The 17,729-nt window shown below is 37.3% G+C and overlaps 1 protein-coding gene across 1 annotated transcript in view; it reads left to right on the top strand.

Moving 5' to 3' along the window:
- The window catches only part of INTS7 (integrator complex subunit 7), an 84,010-nt gene that overhangs the window by 35,030 nt on the left and 31,251 nt on the right, over positions 1–17,729 (top strand). Inside the window, exon 8 of the mRNA XM_027565659.1 lies at positions 10,902–11,019. Coding sequence (XP_027421460.1) covers positions 10,902–11,019 — 118 coding nt within the window. The remainder of the gene's footprint in view (positions 1–10,901; positions 11,020–17,729) is intronic.

Genomic DNA, 17,729 nt, shown 5'->3' on the forward strand with positions numbered 1-17,729 from the left:
TATATTTAATAGTTTAAATAATAATTGTAAGTCAGCGCATGTAGTCTCCATCAGCTAGAAATAGAACACTGCAAAAATCACAGGACCCTGCTTCCTCTTCTCACATGCTTCTCCCTGATCAGAGCCTTAATACCGCCCAAAGGAAACCACTCTTGACTTTTGTGATAGTCACTTTTTGCTCTTCATAGTTTTACCATCTATGCCTCCCTAAAAATACACTGTTTAGTTTTGCGTTTACTGCTTTTGCTCAACATTGTACTGATGAGACTCGTCCATGTGGCTGCATGTTTTTTCCTTTCATTGCTATTCCCGTGTCCCTTGATGGCATTGGGGGATTGGGTCTAGTACTCCCTACTGGATACCGAAGTCCTCAGATGCTCAAGTTCTTTGTATAAAATGAAGCAGTTTTTGCATATACCTATGTATATCCTCCTATATACCTTTAATCTCTAGATTACTTATAATACCTAATACAATGTAAATACTATGTAAGTAGCTGTAAATAAAACCTAAATTCAGTGTAAATAGTTGCCCTTTCCATGCTCTGAAACGGTTAAGAGCTTTGACATAAAAATTTTCTGTCTTGAGGGTATAGCTTTATAAGGGCCATAAATCGGTCTGAACCTGCGCCTTCTTCCAGGGATAGCATTTTGAGAATATTTCCTATTCCTTACATGGTTGTTACCCTGTTGAGGTTTTCTAGCTCTTCTTGAATCAGTCTTGATAATTTTTTTTCATGTAATTTTTTTTGCAGATTCATTAGTATCAACAAAAGGAGAACCTTTATAATTTGTAGTATGTCTATATTTAAAATTTTATCTTTGTTTTATTCTTACTATTGTGTTTATGTTTCCCTTTTCTTTATTAAACTTGTCAGCAGCATGGCTTTCTTATGCTTCAAGTGGTTGGTACATTTATTTTTATTCTTCTGTTTAATAATGGAAGCACTTAAGGCTATTAATTTTCATCTCAGTGCAGGTTGCCACATTCCATAAATTGCAACTTTTAGTGTTCCCTTTGCCATTAACGTGAAGTACACTTTTAAAGTCAGATTTACTGTGGTGTCATTTACTCACTGAAACTTTTCCAGGTATCCAGTTCTAGATATGCAGTTTGTTTCGATAAATCTATACAGTTGTGTAACCACCACCACAGTTGTGATGTAGAACATTTTTCAGTCACTCCAAAAAGTTTCTTCAGGCCCCTCTGTAGTCAGTTTTTCGCCTAACTCCTGACTCCCACTGACCAGATTTCTAGCCCTGTGAGTTTGCCTTTCCAAAATCTAAATGGATTTATATAATTTGTAGCCTTTGGGGTATGGTTTCTTTGGCCTAGCATAATGCTTAACATCATTCATCCATATTGTTACATGAATAGTTAGTTCATTCCTTTTTACTGCCCACTCCAGTGTTCTTGCCTGGAAAATCCCAGGGACGGGGGAGCCTGGTGAGCTGCCGTCTACGGGGTCGCACAGAGTCGGACACGACTGAAGCGACTTAGCAGCAGCAGCAGTATCCCAGTATGTGAACCACAGTTTATCTGTTCACAACTTGATGGACATTTAAACTGTTTCCAGGTTTTTTTTTCTATTATAAATAGAATTCCTGTTGTACAGACCTTTATAGGACATTATTTGAGTGAATACCTAGAAGTGGAATTTCCAGGTTGTGTGGTAAATCTGTGTTTAACTTTGTAAGTTAAACAAATTGTTTCCTGGAATAGCTGTACCATTTGGCGTAGTCACCGGCAGTGTCTGAGTTGCGGTTCTGTATCCTTGCTTGCACTTTCTATTGTATGGTTCTGTAGTTGTAGCCTTTTGAATAATTGTGGAGTGCTATCCCATTGTGGCTTTAATTTGCATTTCCCTAGTGACAAGCCTGTTCAACCTTTTAGGCTTGTCATCACCAGATCTCTTCTTTGGTGAAGTGCGTATTCTAATCTTTTATGCTTTTTTTTTTTTTTTTTTTTAAGTTTTCTTCTTCTTTCTGAGTTCTCTCTATGTTCTAGATACAAATTCTTTATCAGATGTATATTTTGCAAATATTTCCTGCCAGTATGTGCCTTTAATGCAGTGCCTTTTAAATTTTTTTATTGTGGTAAAAGTCACATAATATAAAACCTACTATTTTAACTGAATTTAACTGTACAGTTCAGTGGCACTAAGTACATTCACACTTTTGTGCAACTATCACAATCATCCATCTCCTAAAGTTTTCACCTTTGTAACTGGATCTCTAATATAATAAGTATTTTTTGAAGATTTTTGTTTTCATGAAATCTAATTTATCATTTTTCATTCCTTTTGGGGATTTATTTTTGAGTTTTATCTAGGAAGTCTTTATCTAACCCAAAGTCACAAAGATTTTATCATATATTCTCTTCTAGAAATTTTATAGTTTTAAGTTTCATATTTAACTCTATGTAGTCCGTTTTGAGTTGACTGTTGTGCAGTGTAGCAGACCTGGGTTTGTTCCCTGTGTCAGGAATATCCCCTGGGTCCCCTGGAGAAGGGAATGGCTACCCACTCCAGCATTCTCGCCTGGAGAATTCCATGGACAGATGAGTCTGGCAGGCTACAGTCCATGGGGTCGCAAAGAGTCAGACACGATGGAGCGACTAACACTTTCACTTTTCATCACGTACGGTGCAAGGTAGGAATCAAGATGTGTTTGGATAGCCGTGTGTTCCAGCACAATTTGTTGAAAAGACTGTGCTTCCTCTTTGAGTTACCTCAGCATCTTTGTTGAAAATCAGTTGACCTTATCTGCATAGATCTATTTCTGGATTCCAGTCTGTTCACACAATTCTGATTTCTGTAGCTTGAAATCTATGTCTTGAAATCAGGTGGTGTGGGTCCTCTAGTCTTTGTATTTCTTCTTTATTTTGGAAGTTGTAGGTCTTTTGCCTTTCCTTGCCTTGCCTTGAATCAATTTGTCAGTTTCTGCAAAAAGTCTGCTAGGATTCTGATCGACATTTGCATCTACAGATCAATTTGGAGAGAGTTAACATCTTCATAGTGCTGAGTTTTCTATGAACACGGCACATCTCTCCATTTATGTAGAGCTTCCTCTGTTCTCATCAGTGGTTTTTAGTTTTCAGCATACAAATTTTGCACATATTCTGTATGGTGTTCCTAGGTATCTCATGGTTTTTGGTTATATCCTCAGGTTCCACATCTACAGATTCAACCAACCCCAGACTCAAAAGTATGAAAGAAAAAAAATCCCAAAAAGTCCCCCAAAGCAAAACTTGAACGTGCCACCTACAAATTTGCCAGCAACTATTCACATAGCATTTACATTGTATTAGGTATTGTAAGTAATCGAAAGATGATGTAAAATGTATGGGAAGATGTGCACAGGCAACTTACATGCAAACACACCACTTTAGAGAAGGGACTTGAGCATCTGAAGACTTTGGTATCCACAGCAGCGCAGAGGGTCTTGGAACCCCTGCAGATACTGAAGGTTGACTGTATTTTAAATCATTTCGTTCTTTTAATTTCCTTGAGAGCCGTTTTGATTTCCCCTTTGGCATGGAATTAGTTTTGGTTTGCATCCATTGTCTCATATAGATAAAAAGAAAAACAAAAAAAATTTTTTTTTGCTTGTGAGGGTAACTCTTAGGATTTCCTCTAACAGTTTTCCTATGTGTCACGCAGCGGCGTTAGCTACAGTCACCATGGTGTGCACTATACCCCTAGTACTTACTTTTCTTATAACTGGAAGTTTCTGTTTTTAAAGTGATAAGCTTTTTATATTTGTTGATGGAATTTTTGTTGTTGCTAACCTCTTGTTCAGTTCAGTTGCTCAGTTGTGTCCGACTCTGCGACCCCATGGACTGCAGCACGCCAGGCCTCCCTGTCCATCACCAACTCCCGGAGTTCACTCGAACTCATGTCCATTATTAATTCCTAATTTTAAAGTTTCTTTGCAGCCCAGTGTAGGGTCACTTTTTATAAACAGTTCATGGAATTTGAAAAGAAGGTATATTTTCTATATAATGTAATATATTAAATAATATAGATAAGTATATAATATATATGTATTATGTATTGATGTTATATATTATTAACATTTATTTCAGTATAAAACCGTATGAAATCTGTATAGTCAGATTTACCTCTTTGGACTTACTCTGAATCTTTTTTAGTAGTACAACATGACTTATTTACAGCTCTTGATGTAACTTCCTTCCTCTTAGACTGTTTATAACGTGTCCTTTTTGTGTCTTTTGTTTCATTACTTTGCTTTGTTATTTTGACCAGGTTTTCTTTGTTTATTCTCTAGTGAATTAAAGAGACTTTGACATGGTAATTAAACATTATTCTTACTCTGCCTACCTCTATACTTAATATATTAATGTAAGAACTTGTGTATCTCTATTCAGAATGAAAAGTATGTTTCATTGTTGCAAATTTTGGCAGGCTTAAGTACTCTTTTCTACTTCCCTTCATTCCCACCCCTTCTCTTTTGTGTTAAGATAATCTGGAATATAAATACCAGTTACTGTTTTTTCTTTAATACTATGTAATTTCTTTTTTGTAGTAAATTTTTTCATAATATTTCCATTGAATTTCACAACCACACGAATGGTCACTTAAGTGTTAACTGTTTTGTTGATTTCACAGCTTACTAGTATTTCTTCAGTATACCCCATGTTCTCTGGAGTTTTTTGTTCTGATTTATCTCTTTCTTGTGGCTTTTTTCATTAGTTGTTTTTAATTGAAAATATGTATTTTTGAATATTTGTCTCTCCCACAAGGAATTTTTTCCTGAAACCTGATTTTAATTAAATGGATATGATCAAAAGATCATTTTTTTCAAAGTGTGGTGTATTTTTTGAAAATATTAAAATACAGCAGGAGAATGTTCTAATGATTTAATCTTTACAGAGTAATAGCTTGTTGATTTCAAATTTGAATTTTGCTCTTAGTCACCAAAAATAATTATTTTTCTTCTAGGTCTCCCTCTTCTTTCTTCATTCTTTCCTTCTTTTCTTCCTCTGAGCCAGTCTTAGCTCTTGAAATACCAAGCTCTCAAAAAAACTTGATTTTTGAGTTTTGGTATTTCCAATGCAAATTTAATCTATTCTATTGCTACTTTTGCTGGTGTTTTGGTAGGTATTATAATTTCCACCTGTAATCAAATATTCCAGCTTTAAAAGAAGTACCTTCATTCTGAATGTTTTAAAAACCTGAAGGAAGGAAGAGCTTAAAATCAAGGCCCAAGAATAGTGTATTCTTGTTAAGGTTGTCAGAAATAATTTCGTAGGAACAAAGATAGTTTTTCACATGTTTATATTTTTCTTTGGATTTAAAAAATTTTATTTTTAATTGGAGGATAATTCGCTTTACAATATTGTGTTAATCTCTGCCACGTGAAAAGTGAAAGTGTTAGTTGCTCAGTTGTGTCCCACTCTTTGCAACGCCATGGACTGCACATATGATAGGGAGGGAGGGGAGGACAGGGAAGCCTGGTGTGCTGCAGCCCGAGGGGTTGCAAAGAGTGGGACACAACTGAGCGACTGAACGACAGCAGTGTCTTTGACACAGTACGTGTATTTTTAATTGAAGTGTAGTTGACATGCAATGTTATGTTCGTTTCAAATGTAGCCCGGTGATTCAACATTTAAATACTTTATGAAAGGATCATCACGATAAATCTGATAACCATTTGTCCTCATTCAGGCTTACTGTAGTGTATTCACCAGATTTCTTATGCCGTACCTCACATGCCGTGACTTTTTTTTTTAATGACTGGAAGTTTGTACCTCTTAATCCCCTTCACAGAGTATTTTTCATGTGGCATGTCTCTTTAAGGATTATAAACCGCCATGCCTTTCTAGAACACATCCCTGGTGGCCAGTCCCATACCAGAGTAGAGGAGAAGCCCCCACTTAGGAGCTGACCCAGAAAACAGTAAATCAGGACAGAGCCTCAGTTGAGCAGTGAGTTAAACCAGCCTAGAGAGAGAGAAATCCAGACCAGATAGTCATTGACAGTAACAGTGGTGGTGTGTGAGAAAGGGGGCCTTCATTTGAAGAATTAGATTTTTCCTTTTGGTTGATATGAAAAACAGTCCTGGTAAGAACAATTTTTTAATAGGTAACATCCTTGAAACAGAGACTTTACCAGAGTTTATCATTGAAATATGACTAATGTGCTGTCTCTAGGGAGCTTTGATGAGCTCAGTTAATTACTACTTTGAATTAATTGGACCTTTAAGACCAGTATGTCATTACAGAGAGCCTTTTAGAAATCCAGTACTGTGCAAAGTGACACTAATTAGAAGATGACATTGTAAATAATTCTAATAAGATCTTCTAATGTTTTGTTCAATTTTTTAAATGATAATTTTTCTTCTTTAAAACTTTTAGTATCATCTTACATAACATGTCTCTCTTACCTTCTTGATTATCCCAAAAGGTTAATCGTTCTCTTATACATAGAGCATGTCATAATATATAATTTTGAATTTGCGTAAATACAGGACATAGCCTCTGGGGCTATTTGATTGAGAATTTTATTCCTAGATACAAACAGTACAAGGCAAACCAGTTAAGGCAATAAAAAGTGGATAAGTGGAAGTGGTCTCAGTATTTGAATAAATAAGTTATAACTGTAATGTACCTAATAACAATCACCGTTTTTAAAAAAGCTTTCTTTTGAACTTCAAAAAAGCATCTCTATCTGCTTATATTTCTTCATCCCCTACTCTGGCGGTAACACACTTGGATATAATTCTGTCCCCTTACTCCTTTGCTTAGTTAAAGATCACCAGTGTTCTTCTTAATGCTAAACCCAGAGCTTTTTCTGCCTTGCCCCTCTTTCCTTTGGGTCCGTATGACACCGTCAGCCTCTCTCGTCTCTGGCTTCTTTGGGCCTCACTGTCCTCACTTGCTTTTCCCACTCTCTGAACTGCAGCTTCTCGGGATTCTTCACTGCTCCCTTTCCTCAGAGTTGAAGTTTTTGAGTTGAGTTCGTCTACATGCTTTCTTCCATTTACTCTCTGCCTCCCTTAACCTCAGCCGCTACATCCTCTAACAATTGAGCCCACTTATCTGAGCTCAGTTGCTCTCCAGCACAGTAGCTTAAAGAGGTTGTGAGTGCTCTTTTGTCTCTTGGTAGCTGTTTGATCTTACAGATGATATATGTCACCTCCTCTTATATTTTAAATTTCACTTCCATTTCTTTTAATGCCAATACAGTCATGTGTCAAAATTCAGATGCTCTAAAAGGCTATCTGGACTTCCCAGGTGGCTAGTGATAAAGAATTTACCTGCCAGTGTAGGAGACGCAGGAAACGCAAGATTGATCCCTGGGTCTGCAAGATCCCCTGGGGGAAAATGGCAACTCATTCAGTTTTTTGCCTGGAGAATCTCATGGACAGAGGAGCCTGGCAGGCTACAATCCATGGGGTTGCAAAGAGTCAGACATGACTGAGCACAGCACACAGCAGTAGCAAAAGGCTATGTATATAGTAAAGTATTTCCCACCTTTCTGCCATCTAGTCAGCTCCTTTGCCCGGTGGCAACCAGTGTCTAATTTCTTATATGTTTTTCCAGAGATATATAAATTCTGTGTAAATCTTTACCCCCATTTTACAGACAAAGAAGTTGAGACTCAAAGATTTCAATAATTGGCTCAGATCACGGAGATGGTAAGTGGCAGAGCCAGAATTCTAATGCAAGTCTTCCAGTTAAAAAACTGCTGCATCTCATATTCCAAATGCCCAGTGGATATTGCTTTTTTGTATTTCAAATCTCCTCCTATTTTCTGTTCTTATGCAAACATTCATTTATCCACATAAATTCTTAAGTCTTTGTAAATGGAATCAACATTCTCTGGTCATCAGTTTTTAAATGTTGTAATAATAATTGAATCCTTATTCATTCCCTCATGTACAATCTCCTTCCAAGTGTCTCTCATATTCATCCTCTATTCTCCACTCCTGCCACTGGGTTCTAGCTCAGGCCATCACCAGTAAATGATTCACTGGATTACTGCCATAAACTACAGGATGGCTCCTTAGCTCTCAACTTTCTTTGTTAACTTGTTCTGTTTACCACTGCCAGAATAATCTTCCCATCACTTTAGATGACTTTATTCCTCTCCAGTGGCTTCATTTTTTCTTTCTCATCCTGTTTAAATTATTCTGCCTAACTTTCAGAGCTCTCTAATCTGGCCTAATCTTCCCTACTCAGTATTTCTCTCTCTTAGCCTTCATCCCTTTTACATACATCTCCTCTTACCACAAAGAAGCACTTCATATTCTGGCCTTACTGACCCAGTTCTTTTTTATATCACCTAGACTGGCTTCCCTTCCATTACCAAAACCTACTTTGTGTTTCAAGTCCATTTCTTTGCTTTCCACAGTAGTGTTTGCTGCTGATGGTGTTTTCTTATTAACTAAATTTTTCTTTCAATTGAAAAAGTATTGCATGCACATGATATATATATTTTAAAAAAGCAGTTCATAGGTGCACAGTGAGCAAAATATAAGCATCTTCCATCTCTTCCTTCAGGTGTCCTCTGTAGAGGTGATCACTGTTACTAGTTTCTTAGGCATCCATCCTTCCTGAATTTCTTCATCCACATGCAAGCATGTGTATGTCCCATCTTTTTTCTGTACAAATGAAAATAATACTCTATCATGTTAAGAATTTTTTATCACTTAAGAGTATATCTTGGAGAACATCTCATATTAGCACACAGATCTACTGCATTCTTTTACCAGCTATGTAGTACTCTCTCTTTATTCCCAGTACTCCATCAATGAAAGTTAGAGTTGCTTCCAGTATTTTTACTGCTGCTGTTTATATTGCTACATTGACTAGTTTGTTTAAAAGAAAAAAAAAGTTGCCTCTGTGGACATAAATTTCCAAAAGAGGAATTTAAGTGCTGGAAAATGTTTTGTATTTAATGCCAGTTACCAATCAATGAGATTGACACCCTTTGCCTTTCTGTCAGGGCTTCCCAGGTGGCTCAGTGGTGAAGAAACTGCCTGCCAGTGCCTGAGATGGGGATCATTTGATCATTTGATCCCTGGGTCATTAAGATCCCCTGGAGTAGAAAATGGCAAGCCAGTCCAGTATTCTTGCCTGGGAAATCCCAGTGGGCTACAGTCCATAGGCTCACACACAGTTGGACATGACTTAGCAGCTGAGCACACACACATGCACCTTTCTGTCAACAGTGTGGTAGAGTGCCTGTTTCCCCATACTCTTTTCAGTGTTATGTATTATTAAATTTCAATCTTGGCCAATCAGATTGGTGAAAAACAACTCTAACTTTTATTTAAAATTTCAAATTATGAATGAAATTTTAAAATATTTGTATAAATTTTTTTTGTGAACTACTGATTTTTCTTTTTGTTTGCCTATTTATTAGTAAGAACTTTAATACAAAGATTGTTGGACCTCTGTTGACTTTACATGATACGAATTTTTCTTCCAGTTTTGTCAATTATCATTTTATGTTTTCTTTTCCCTTGTTAACTCTTTGTACTTTTTAGTTTCTTTTGATTTGCCATAAAAAAAGAAAAAAAATCAAGTTTTTTTTTTTCCAGGTGATTGGCCAGTTGACCTTGAACTGTTTATTACCTGGTCTCTCTGATTTGAAATACCATTATCATATATTAAATTCTTTGTGTAATTGAATCTGTTTCTGGGACCAGTTCTCTTTCGGTTTCTATGAAATAGGAAAAATTTATTTTATTTCTTCAAATTTATCATATATTTTAATGTTTGATAGGGCTTATTTTGTCTGTCATTATACTTTGTCAGAATGTTCTGCATATTTTCTCGTTTTTATTTTTCCATATGATCTTTAGATAAAGGTTATCTAAGTTCTCCCCTCCCCCCAAGATTTTGTTGACATTTTTACTGGGGTCATATTAAATTTATTGTTTAACTCTTTGTGAAATTTAATTTTTTATTGTTTCCCTAGTCTTTCAGTTTTGTTCGTCTTCTGAAACTTTGCGAGAGAATGGGAATTAGTTTAACAGGACAGTTATTTGACCATATGTATATTGTTATAGAGTCATAAGAGTAAATATCCAGGATGAGCCAACAGTCACTATGCTAGCCAACGGTCACTAACATATTCAGGGTTAACTGCAGTGAGAGAAAAACTAGCACCTTGATTTTAGTAATACATCAGAGCACCTAGGTAAGGAGTAGAGGAAGTGACCTGAAATGGAGAAGAACAGAGAGACAGCCCACTCACTTATTAGCTAGATAGAATGCTACACTCTCAATTATTTTAAATATATATATGTGTGTATATATATACACACACACATATATTCATTTATGTTCAGCTAATACTCATATCTCTTAGATAAGGTAAATATGTTGGAACTTCTGCTTGTGAGAAGTAAGCAGTACATAACTGATAATAACCTTAATAAAAAGTTTATCATGACTTTTTTTAACAGACTGTATTTTTTCGAACATGTATAGATTTACAGAAAAATGGAGAAGGTAGTACAGAGAACTCCCACATACCCACAACCAGTTTCCCCAGTTATTAATGTTTTACATGAGTATAGTAGGTTTGTTAAAAATCAGTGAATCAAAAAAAAAAAGAAAAAAAAATCAGTGAATCAGTATTGAAACATTATTATTATTAACCAAAGCTCATACTCTGTTCTGACCTCTTCAGCTTTTACCCAGTGTCTTTTTTTGTTGCTGTTGTTCCAGATCCATCTAGGATACAACATTATATTTAGCTAACATATCTCCTTAGGTTCCTCTTGGCTGTGGCAAGTTTGACTGAAGTATTTTCTTGTGGAAGAAAGATACAGTTTCTCTGAAAGCTGGAACATTCACAATGAGTAGACAGTTTTAAGGCGTATGGATGTTTTAACTTACGTGTTCCTTTCTCTTCTGCATTTCAGGCACTCTGTGAATGTGCCCTGCAGACTCCTTATGACAGCTTGAAACTAGGGATGCTGTCGGTCCTTGCCACGCTGTCAGGGACCATCGCCGTCAAACATTACTTCAGCATAGCTTCAGGTAAAGAGAAGAAAGATGATATATGGATAACATGCTAATAATCTTTTATTCATGTCATGTTTATATTTCAATTTAAAGCTTTAGAATCAAGAAAGGTTTTAGTTTCTTACTGTTACATGTTAGTAATTTCTTAAAAAATGATTTCTTAAGTAATTCCTAAAATAATAAAATCTTGCATCCTTGATCTTAACTCAAGGCTATAGTTTTTCTGGATTTGCCTTTTTTTGCATTGTTATGTGGATGAAATAATATTTTTGAGAGTGCTTAAAATAGCTGGTTTGCTTTTGTATGTCTCTGACTTAAATTGCCCTTTGGATTTAAGTATATTTCAAAGGCCAAGTGGTGGTGAATTTTAAAAGCAAATGTCATATGCTTCCTTTTACGCATATGTTATCCTTCTGGAAAATGATTAAAATACAATTTTGCCTCAGTTCAATAATGCTTTCCTACTTGCCTGTTCAAAATGATTTAACTCCAAAATGCCTCTATTAATGCCTCATGAGGAGCTTGCTTATATAACACACTTAAGCTTAAAGGTTTTTGTTGTTTGAATGCAAGTTTTGTAGGATCTCTATTGCTTCCTTTTCTAGTTCAATTCAGTTCAGCCGCTCAGTTGTGTCCAACTCTTTGCAACCCCATGGACTGCAGCACGCCAGACCTCCCTGTCCATCACCAACTCCCAGAGTTTACTCAAATTCATGTCCATTGAGTCGGTAATGCCATCCAACCATCTCATCCTCTGTTGTCCCCTTCTCCTCCTGCCTTTAATCTTTCCCAACATCAGGGTCTTTTCCAATGAGTCAGTTCTTCACATCAGGTCACCAAAGTATTGCATTAGCATCAGTCCTTCCAATGAATATTCAGGACTGACTTCCTTTAGGATAGACTGGTTGAATCTCCTTGCAGTCCAAGGGACTCTCAAGAGTCTTCTCCAGTACCACAGTTCAAAAGCATCAGTCTCTGGCGTTCAGCGTTCTTTATAGTACAACTCTCACATCCATACATGACTACTGGAAAAACCATTGCTTTGACTAGATGGACTTTGTTGGCCAAGTAATATCTCTTCTTTTTAATATGCTGTCTAGGTTGGTCATAACTTTTCTTCCAAGGAGCAAGTGTCTTTTAATTTCATGGCTGCAGTTACCATCTGCAGTGATTTTGGAGCTCCAAAAAATAAAAGTCTGTCACTGTTTCCTCTGGTTCCCCATCTATTTGTCATGAAGTGATGGGACCAGATGCCATCATTTCAGTTCAGTTCACTTGCTCAGTCGTGTCCGATTCTTTGTGACCCCATGAATTGCAGCATGCCAGGCCTCCCTGTCCATCACCAACCCCCAGAGTTCACTCAAACTCACGTCCATCGAGTCGGTGATGCCATCCAGCCATCTCATCCTCTGTCGTCCCCTTCTCCTCTTGCCCCCAATCCCTCCCAGCATCAGAGTCTTTTCCAGTGAGTCAACTCTTCTCATGAGGTGGCCAAAGTACTGGAGTTTCAGCTTTAGCATCATTCCTTCCAAAGAACACCCAGGACTGATCTCCTTCAGAATGGACTGGTTGGATCTCCTTGCAGTCCAAGGGACTCTCAAGAGTCTTCTCCAACACCACAGTTCAAAAGCATCAATTCTTCGGCACTCTGCTTTCTTCACAGTCCAACTCTCACATCCATACATGACTACTGGAAAAATCATAGCCTTGACTAGACAGACCTTTGTTGGCAAAGTAATGTCTCTGCTTAGTTTTCTGAATGTTGAGCTTTAAGCCAGCTTTATCACTCTCCTCTTTCACTTTCATCAAGAGGCTCTTTCATTCTTCTTCACTTTCTGCCATAAGGGTGGTGTCATCTGCATATCTGAGGTTATTGATATTTCTCCCAACAATCTTGATTCCAGCTTGTGCTTCATGCAGCTCAGTGTTTCTCATGATGTACTCTGCATATAAGTTAAGTAAGCAGGGTGACAGTATACAGCCTTGACATACTCCTTTCCTGATTTGGAACAAGTCTGTTGTTCCATGTCCAGTTCTAACTATTGCTTTCTGACCTGTATACATATTTCTCAAGAGGCAGGTCAGGTGGTCTGATATTCCTGTCTCTTTAAGAATTTTCCACAGTTTGTTGTAAATAGTCAATAAAGCAGAAGTAGATGTTTTTCTGGAACTCTCTTGCTTTTTCAATGATCCAACAGATGTTGGCAGTTTGATCTCTGGTTCCTCTGCTTTTTCCAAATCCAGTTTGAACATCTGGAAGTTCAGGGTTCACATCCTGTTGAAGCCTTGCTTGGAGAATTTTGAGCATTACTTTACTTGCGTGTAGTTAGTTATTCTGAATTGAATTAATTAAGGAACTGCATTATGCATTTGTCTTTCTTATGGCTTCACAGCATATAAACTCACTTATTGGGTAAGGGAAATTCCCCACCATATAAGTCTTGGTAGGAAGCTCTATTGCCAAGGCTCCTGCCATCTAGGGTGCACGCAGCGGTCTGGACTCAACTAATTATTTTCATACTGGAGAATAAATTGGAAGGCAGTGACAGCAAGAAGTAGTGATATCTGAGAATCCGTTCTGATGATACAGCAATGACCACAGCAGTATCCAGTTTCCAGGGTGCACTGTAGCAGGGGTGTTTGCCGTATCTGCTCCTTTGGCAGCAACATAAGCTGTGGCAGCGAGCAACAGTAGCAGCGGTGAGCATGTCTTCCCTGGGCTAATTCTGTGCATGGTTTGGGCTATAGCCTTTGGTTGGTCTCTAGCCTCAGCTTATTCCTATCCATCTTTTGAACTTAGTTTTCCAGCCTTTTCAATAATTGTGTGAGGTACCTCTGTATTAGTCATCTATTACTACATAATAAATCTAAACTCTGTGACTTGAAACCACAGTTGTCTGCCATCTTGACCAGATTGGATGGTCTGAGATGGCCTCATTCACCAGCTACAGGTCGCAAAGACTTTCACCGGAGGCACTGTGGTTCTCTTCCTTCTGACTCTGTAGCAGTCCAGCTTGGGCTTGTTGACATCATGTTCTTAAGGTTCTGCTGCTGCCACCAAGTCGCTTCAGTCGTGTCCGACTATGTGACCCCATAGATGGCAGCCCACCAGGCTCCTCTGTCCCTGGGATCCTCAAGGCAAGACCACGAGTGGGTTGCCATTTCCTTCTCCAATGCATGCTTGCATGCTGAGTCGCTTCATTCATGTCTGACTCTTTGCAACCCTATGGACAGCAGCCCACCAGGCTCCTCTGTCCCTGGGATTCTCCAGGCAAGACCACGAGTGGGTTGCCATTTCCTTCTCCAATGCATGCTTGCATGCTAAGTCGCTTTAGTCACGTCTGACTCTTTGCAACCCTATGGACAGCAGCCCACCAGGCTCCTCTGTCCATGGGATTCTTTAAGCAAGAGTACTGGAGTAGGTTGCCATTCTAGCAGCACCCAAAAGAAGACAAGCCACCAGCATATGAGCACTCTTAGCCTTTTGCTTGCACATGTTTTTTAATGTCTCATTGGCCAAAGCAAGTCGGATGGCCAAGCCCAGATAGGTGGAGAAATAAACACCTGCTGATGCAAGGAATTGGAAAGTTGCATTGCAAAGGGGCATGCCTACAAGAGATGAGAGAGGTTATCACAGCCTTTCTTTTAAATCAACAATTTAAAAAAATCAATGATCTACTTATACTCATTGTGTTTTCAATAAATTCTTTTTTCTACATAAATCAGCCAATCTCAGTTTATTGTTGTTCAGTCACCCAGTTGTGTCTGACTCTTGGCAACCCCTTGGACCACAGCACAGCAGGCTTCCCTGTCCTACTCCATTTCCCAGACTTTGCTCAAACTTGTATCCATTGAGTCGTGATGTCATTTAAACATCTCACGCTCCGTTGCCCCTTTTCTTGCCCTCAATCTTTCCCAGCATCAGGGACTCTTCCAGTGAGTCGGCTGTTCGCATCAGATGACCAAAATAATGGAGGTTCGCCTTCAGCATCAGTCCTTCCAATGAGTATTCAGGGTTAAGTTCCATTAAAATTGATTGGTTTGATCTCCTTGCTGTCCAAGGGTCTTTAAGGAGTCTTCTCCAGCTTGCAGTTAATATCCTTGACTGCTGTCACACACTGAAAGAGCAGCAGTAGGCAAAGTATTAATTTCATCTTACAGTTTATAGGCGCCCTCCCATACAAGGGCTTTTGTACAAGTCCCTGTTCAGTGAGGCACGTGCACAGAAGTTACAGGTGTGGGATCTGAGGCTCACAGGGTTTCTATGGCGTGTCCAAAGTCACATACCTGTGAAGCACCCGGGCCCAAGGGCTCTGTCTCGGGATTCTTCGCTATACTAAACTGACCTAGATGCAAGATGTCTTTCTTTTTCTTTACTTTCTAGTTCCAAAGACCTTTGTAAGTGTGTCAAGGTATAACATTCAAGCACTTCACGAGCTAGATATTTTCTTTGTCCTTTTTTTTGAATTTTGTTAAATTGTAGTTTATATATGGAATTAAGCAAACAACTTAAACAACCAGACTAGGTAATGCCCACAAGAAATAAATGTCAGGTATTTTCTAAAGTCAAATTATTTCCATAACTAATAGTGAATATTTAAGTATATTTTCATTGATTAGAGTTTTAGTATAACCAGATAAACAGTTTGTAAAACAGACTTAAATTTAGTGTGTCTAAATTATCCCTAACAAAATGGGCCTTAAGCGTGTAAAATACCTAAGAAAAATGCAAATTAAAGCAACACTGAAATATTTTTCTAATCAATCAGTTTGGCAAAGATTCAGAAGTTTGATAATATGTTGTGTCGACAAGGGTGTGGCTAATCAAAAGCTACTCTCATTCACTGCTGGTGGGAATGTAAATTGTTAAACTTCAGCATAGGTAATTTGGAAGTACTCCTCAAAATTATAAGTGAAAAACATAGAGAAATTCCACTTCTTGGAATTTATCCTACTAATTTAGTCTCACATTTGAGAGATGATATGTACATGGTTATTCATAGCATCATTAATGTAGTAGCAAAATATTGTCCATCGTTGGAGATGGAGTACCATAAGAAGGTCCATCAATAGGGAACTCATTAAATAAATTATGACACATAACTGCAATAGCAATCAGTGCGGCTTACTAAAAAGAATATATGGCATGGAATAGTCTCCATGACGTAATGTCTGGGGGAAATAAAGCAGGATGCGCAGCAGTGTATATAACAGGAAAAAAGAAAGGATTTTGCTTACAAATGTGTACACTCTTTAGAATGATACGCAAAAAATATAACCTTAGGTGGTTGAGGAAGACTTTTCACTCAGTAACTTTTTACCTTTTTTCTACTATTGGTTGAACTTTTCAAATCAAGTAAATTTATCTTAGTAAATTATTTCTAAATAAAAAAACTAAAAATAATAATTTTATCCCTGAAACAATTGACATAGAAAAATGCTCACAAATATTATATTTTAAAGGCAGAATATTGACAGTATCTACTTATCCTGATTATGAATTTTAAAACTGTATGCATAGGGGAAAAGATTTTTTAAAGTATACAGAAAGCTAATTAAAAGGTTATGCTGGTTTGTGAGTTTAGAGACTTTTTTTTCCTGTTTATTTCCCCCAAGTTTTCTTTGACATCTCAATGAGAAAAAAAGAGAAAAGCAAGTTCAAAACATACTTGTAAATTTATAGATGAGTTGTCATTGTCCATATTACATGTACAAGGGAAAGAATGGAGAAAATTACAATTTCCATTGTTTTGTGAAAAAAAATCATCGTTCATCTTTCACATGTTTTGCCTGTTGAAAAACCACTGAGGCTTTACCTACACTAGTAGTTTTATGTCAAAGTGGAAATCAGTAAAGTGACCATATGTCCCAGACCACCTGGGGTAGTCTTGGTTTATGCCTGTTGTTATTAGTAACAGTGTCCCCCTTCAAACCTCAAAAAGTGTGATTGCCCTCGGTGTAAAAGACAAGGTTATAGTTGATAGGAATCATGGAAAAATAAACAGGGCAGAGAAGGACAGGAATGAAAGACCCTGCTGAGAAGTTGAATTGGCTTTAATCTTCAGATTCTTCTTGATGTTAAACTCACCTATAACTGAGAGCTTCTCTGCTATAAATAAAAACATTCACAGCATAAACCTTATGTTACAGAATTTCAAGTGTGATTTTTAACTATAGGATAGAACTTAACGTATAAAGCACAAAGCTGGTGCATAACTAACAAGTTTATATGACCTCAGTGGCAAGATGCTTAAGATCTTTAGGCTTCAATTTCTTCTGTAAAAATAGTATTGAATCAGAAGATCTCCAAGTCCTCGCTAGCTCTAAAATCATAAATTCTTACATAAACCTTTTGCAGTATAACTATATGCCAGCAATTGAGGTAGGAAGAGCAAACTTAAAATTTTTGTTTCTCTTTTCTCTCCTCTCTTGAATGAAAGGTTTTTATCTGACAAGAAGCCTTGTAATGATTGTGTTTTAATGAGAATTCATTTGAATGTTCAAGATACAATCTTGGCTTTTGCTGTGTTTCTTAGTCAATTTTTATTAATATTTGGGGGGGGACTATTATGTTAATTTTAGATCTTAATCATTACACAACTACTTAGCATATACTTATTTTAAGTATGTGAACAGGAGAAAAAGGGATGGTTTTGTATATTGATCATAGGGTAGAGGTAGAAAATTTTGTTGAAATTCATTGTTAGAGATTTTCTCTTGAAAAT

Source organism: Bos indicus x Bos taurus, chromosome 16 (genome assembly GCF_003369695.1).
Source record: "Bos indicus x Bos taurus breed Angus x Brahman F1 hybrid chromosome 16, Bos_hybrid_MaternalHap_v2.0, whole genome shotgun sequence".
In the NCBI taxonomy this organism is placed as follows: domain Eukaryota; kingdom Metazoa; phylum Chordata; class Mammalia; order Artiodactyla; family Bovidae; genus Bos; species Bos indicus x Bos taurus.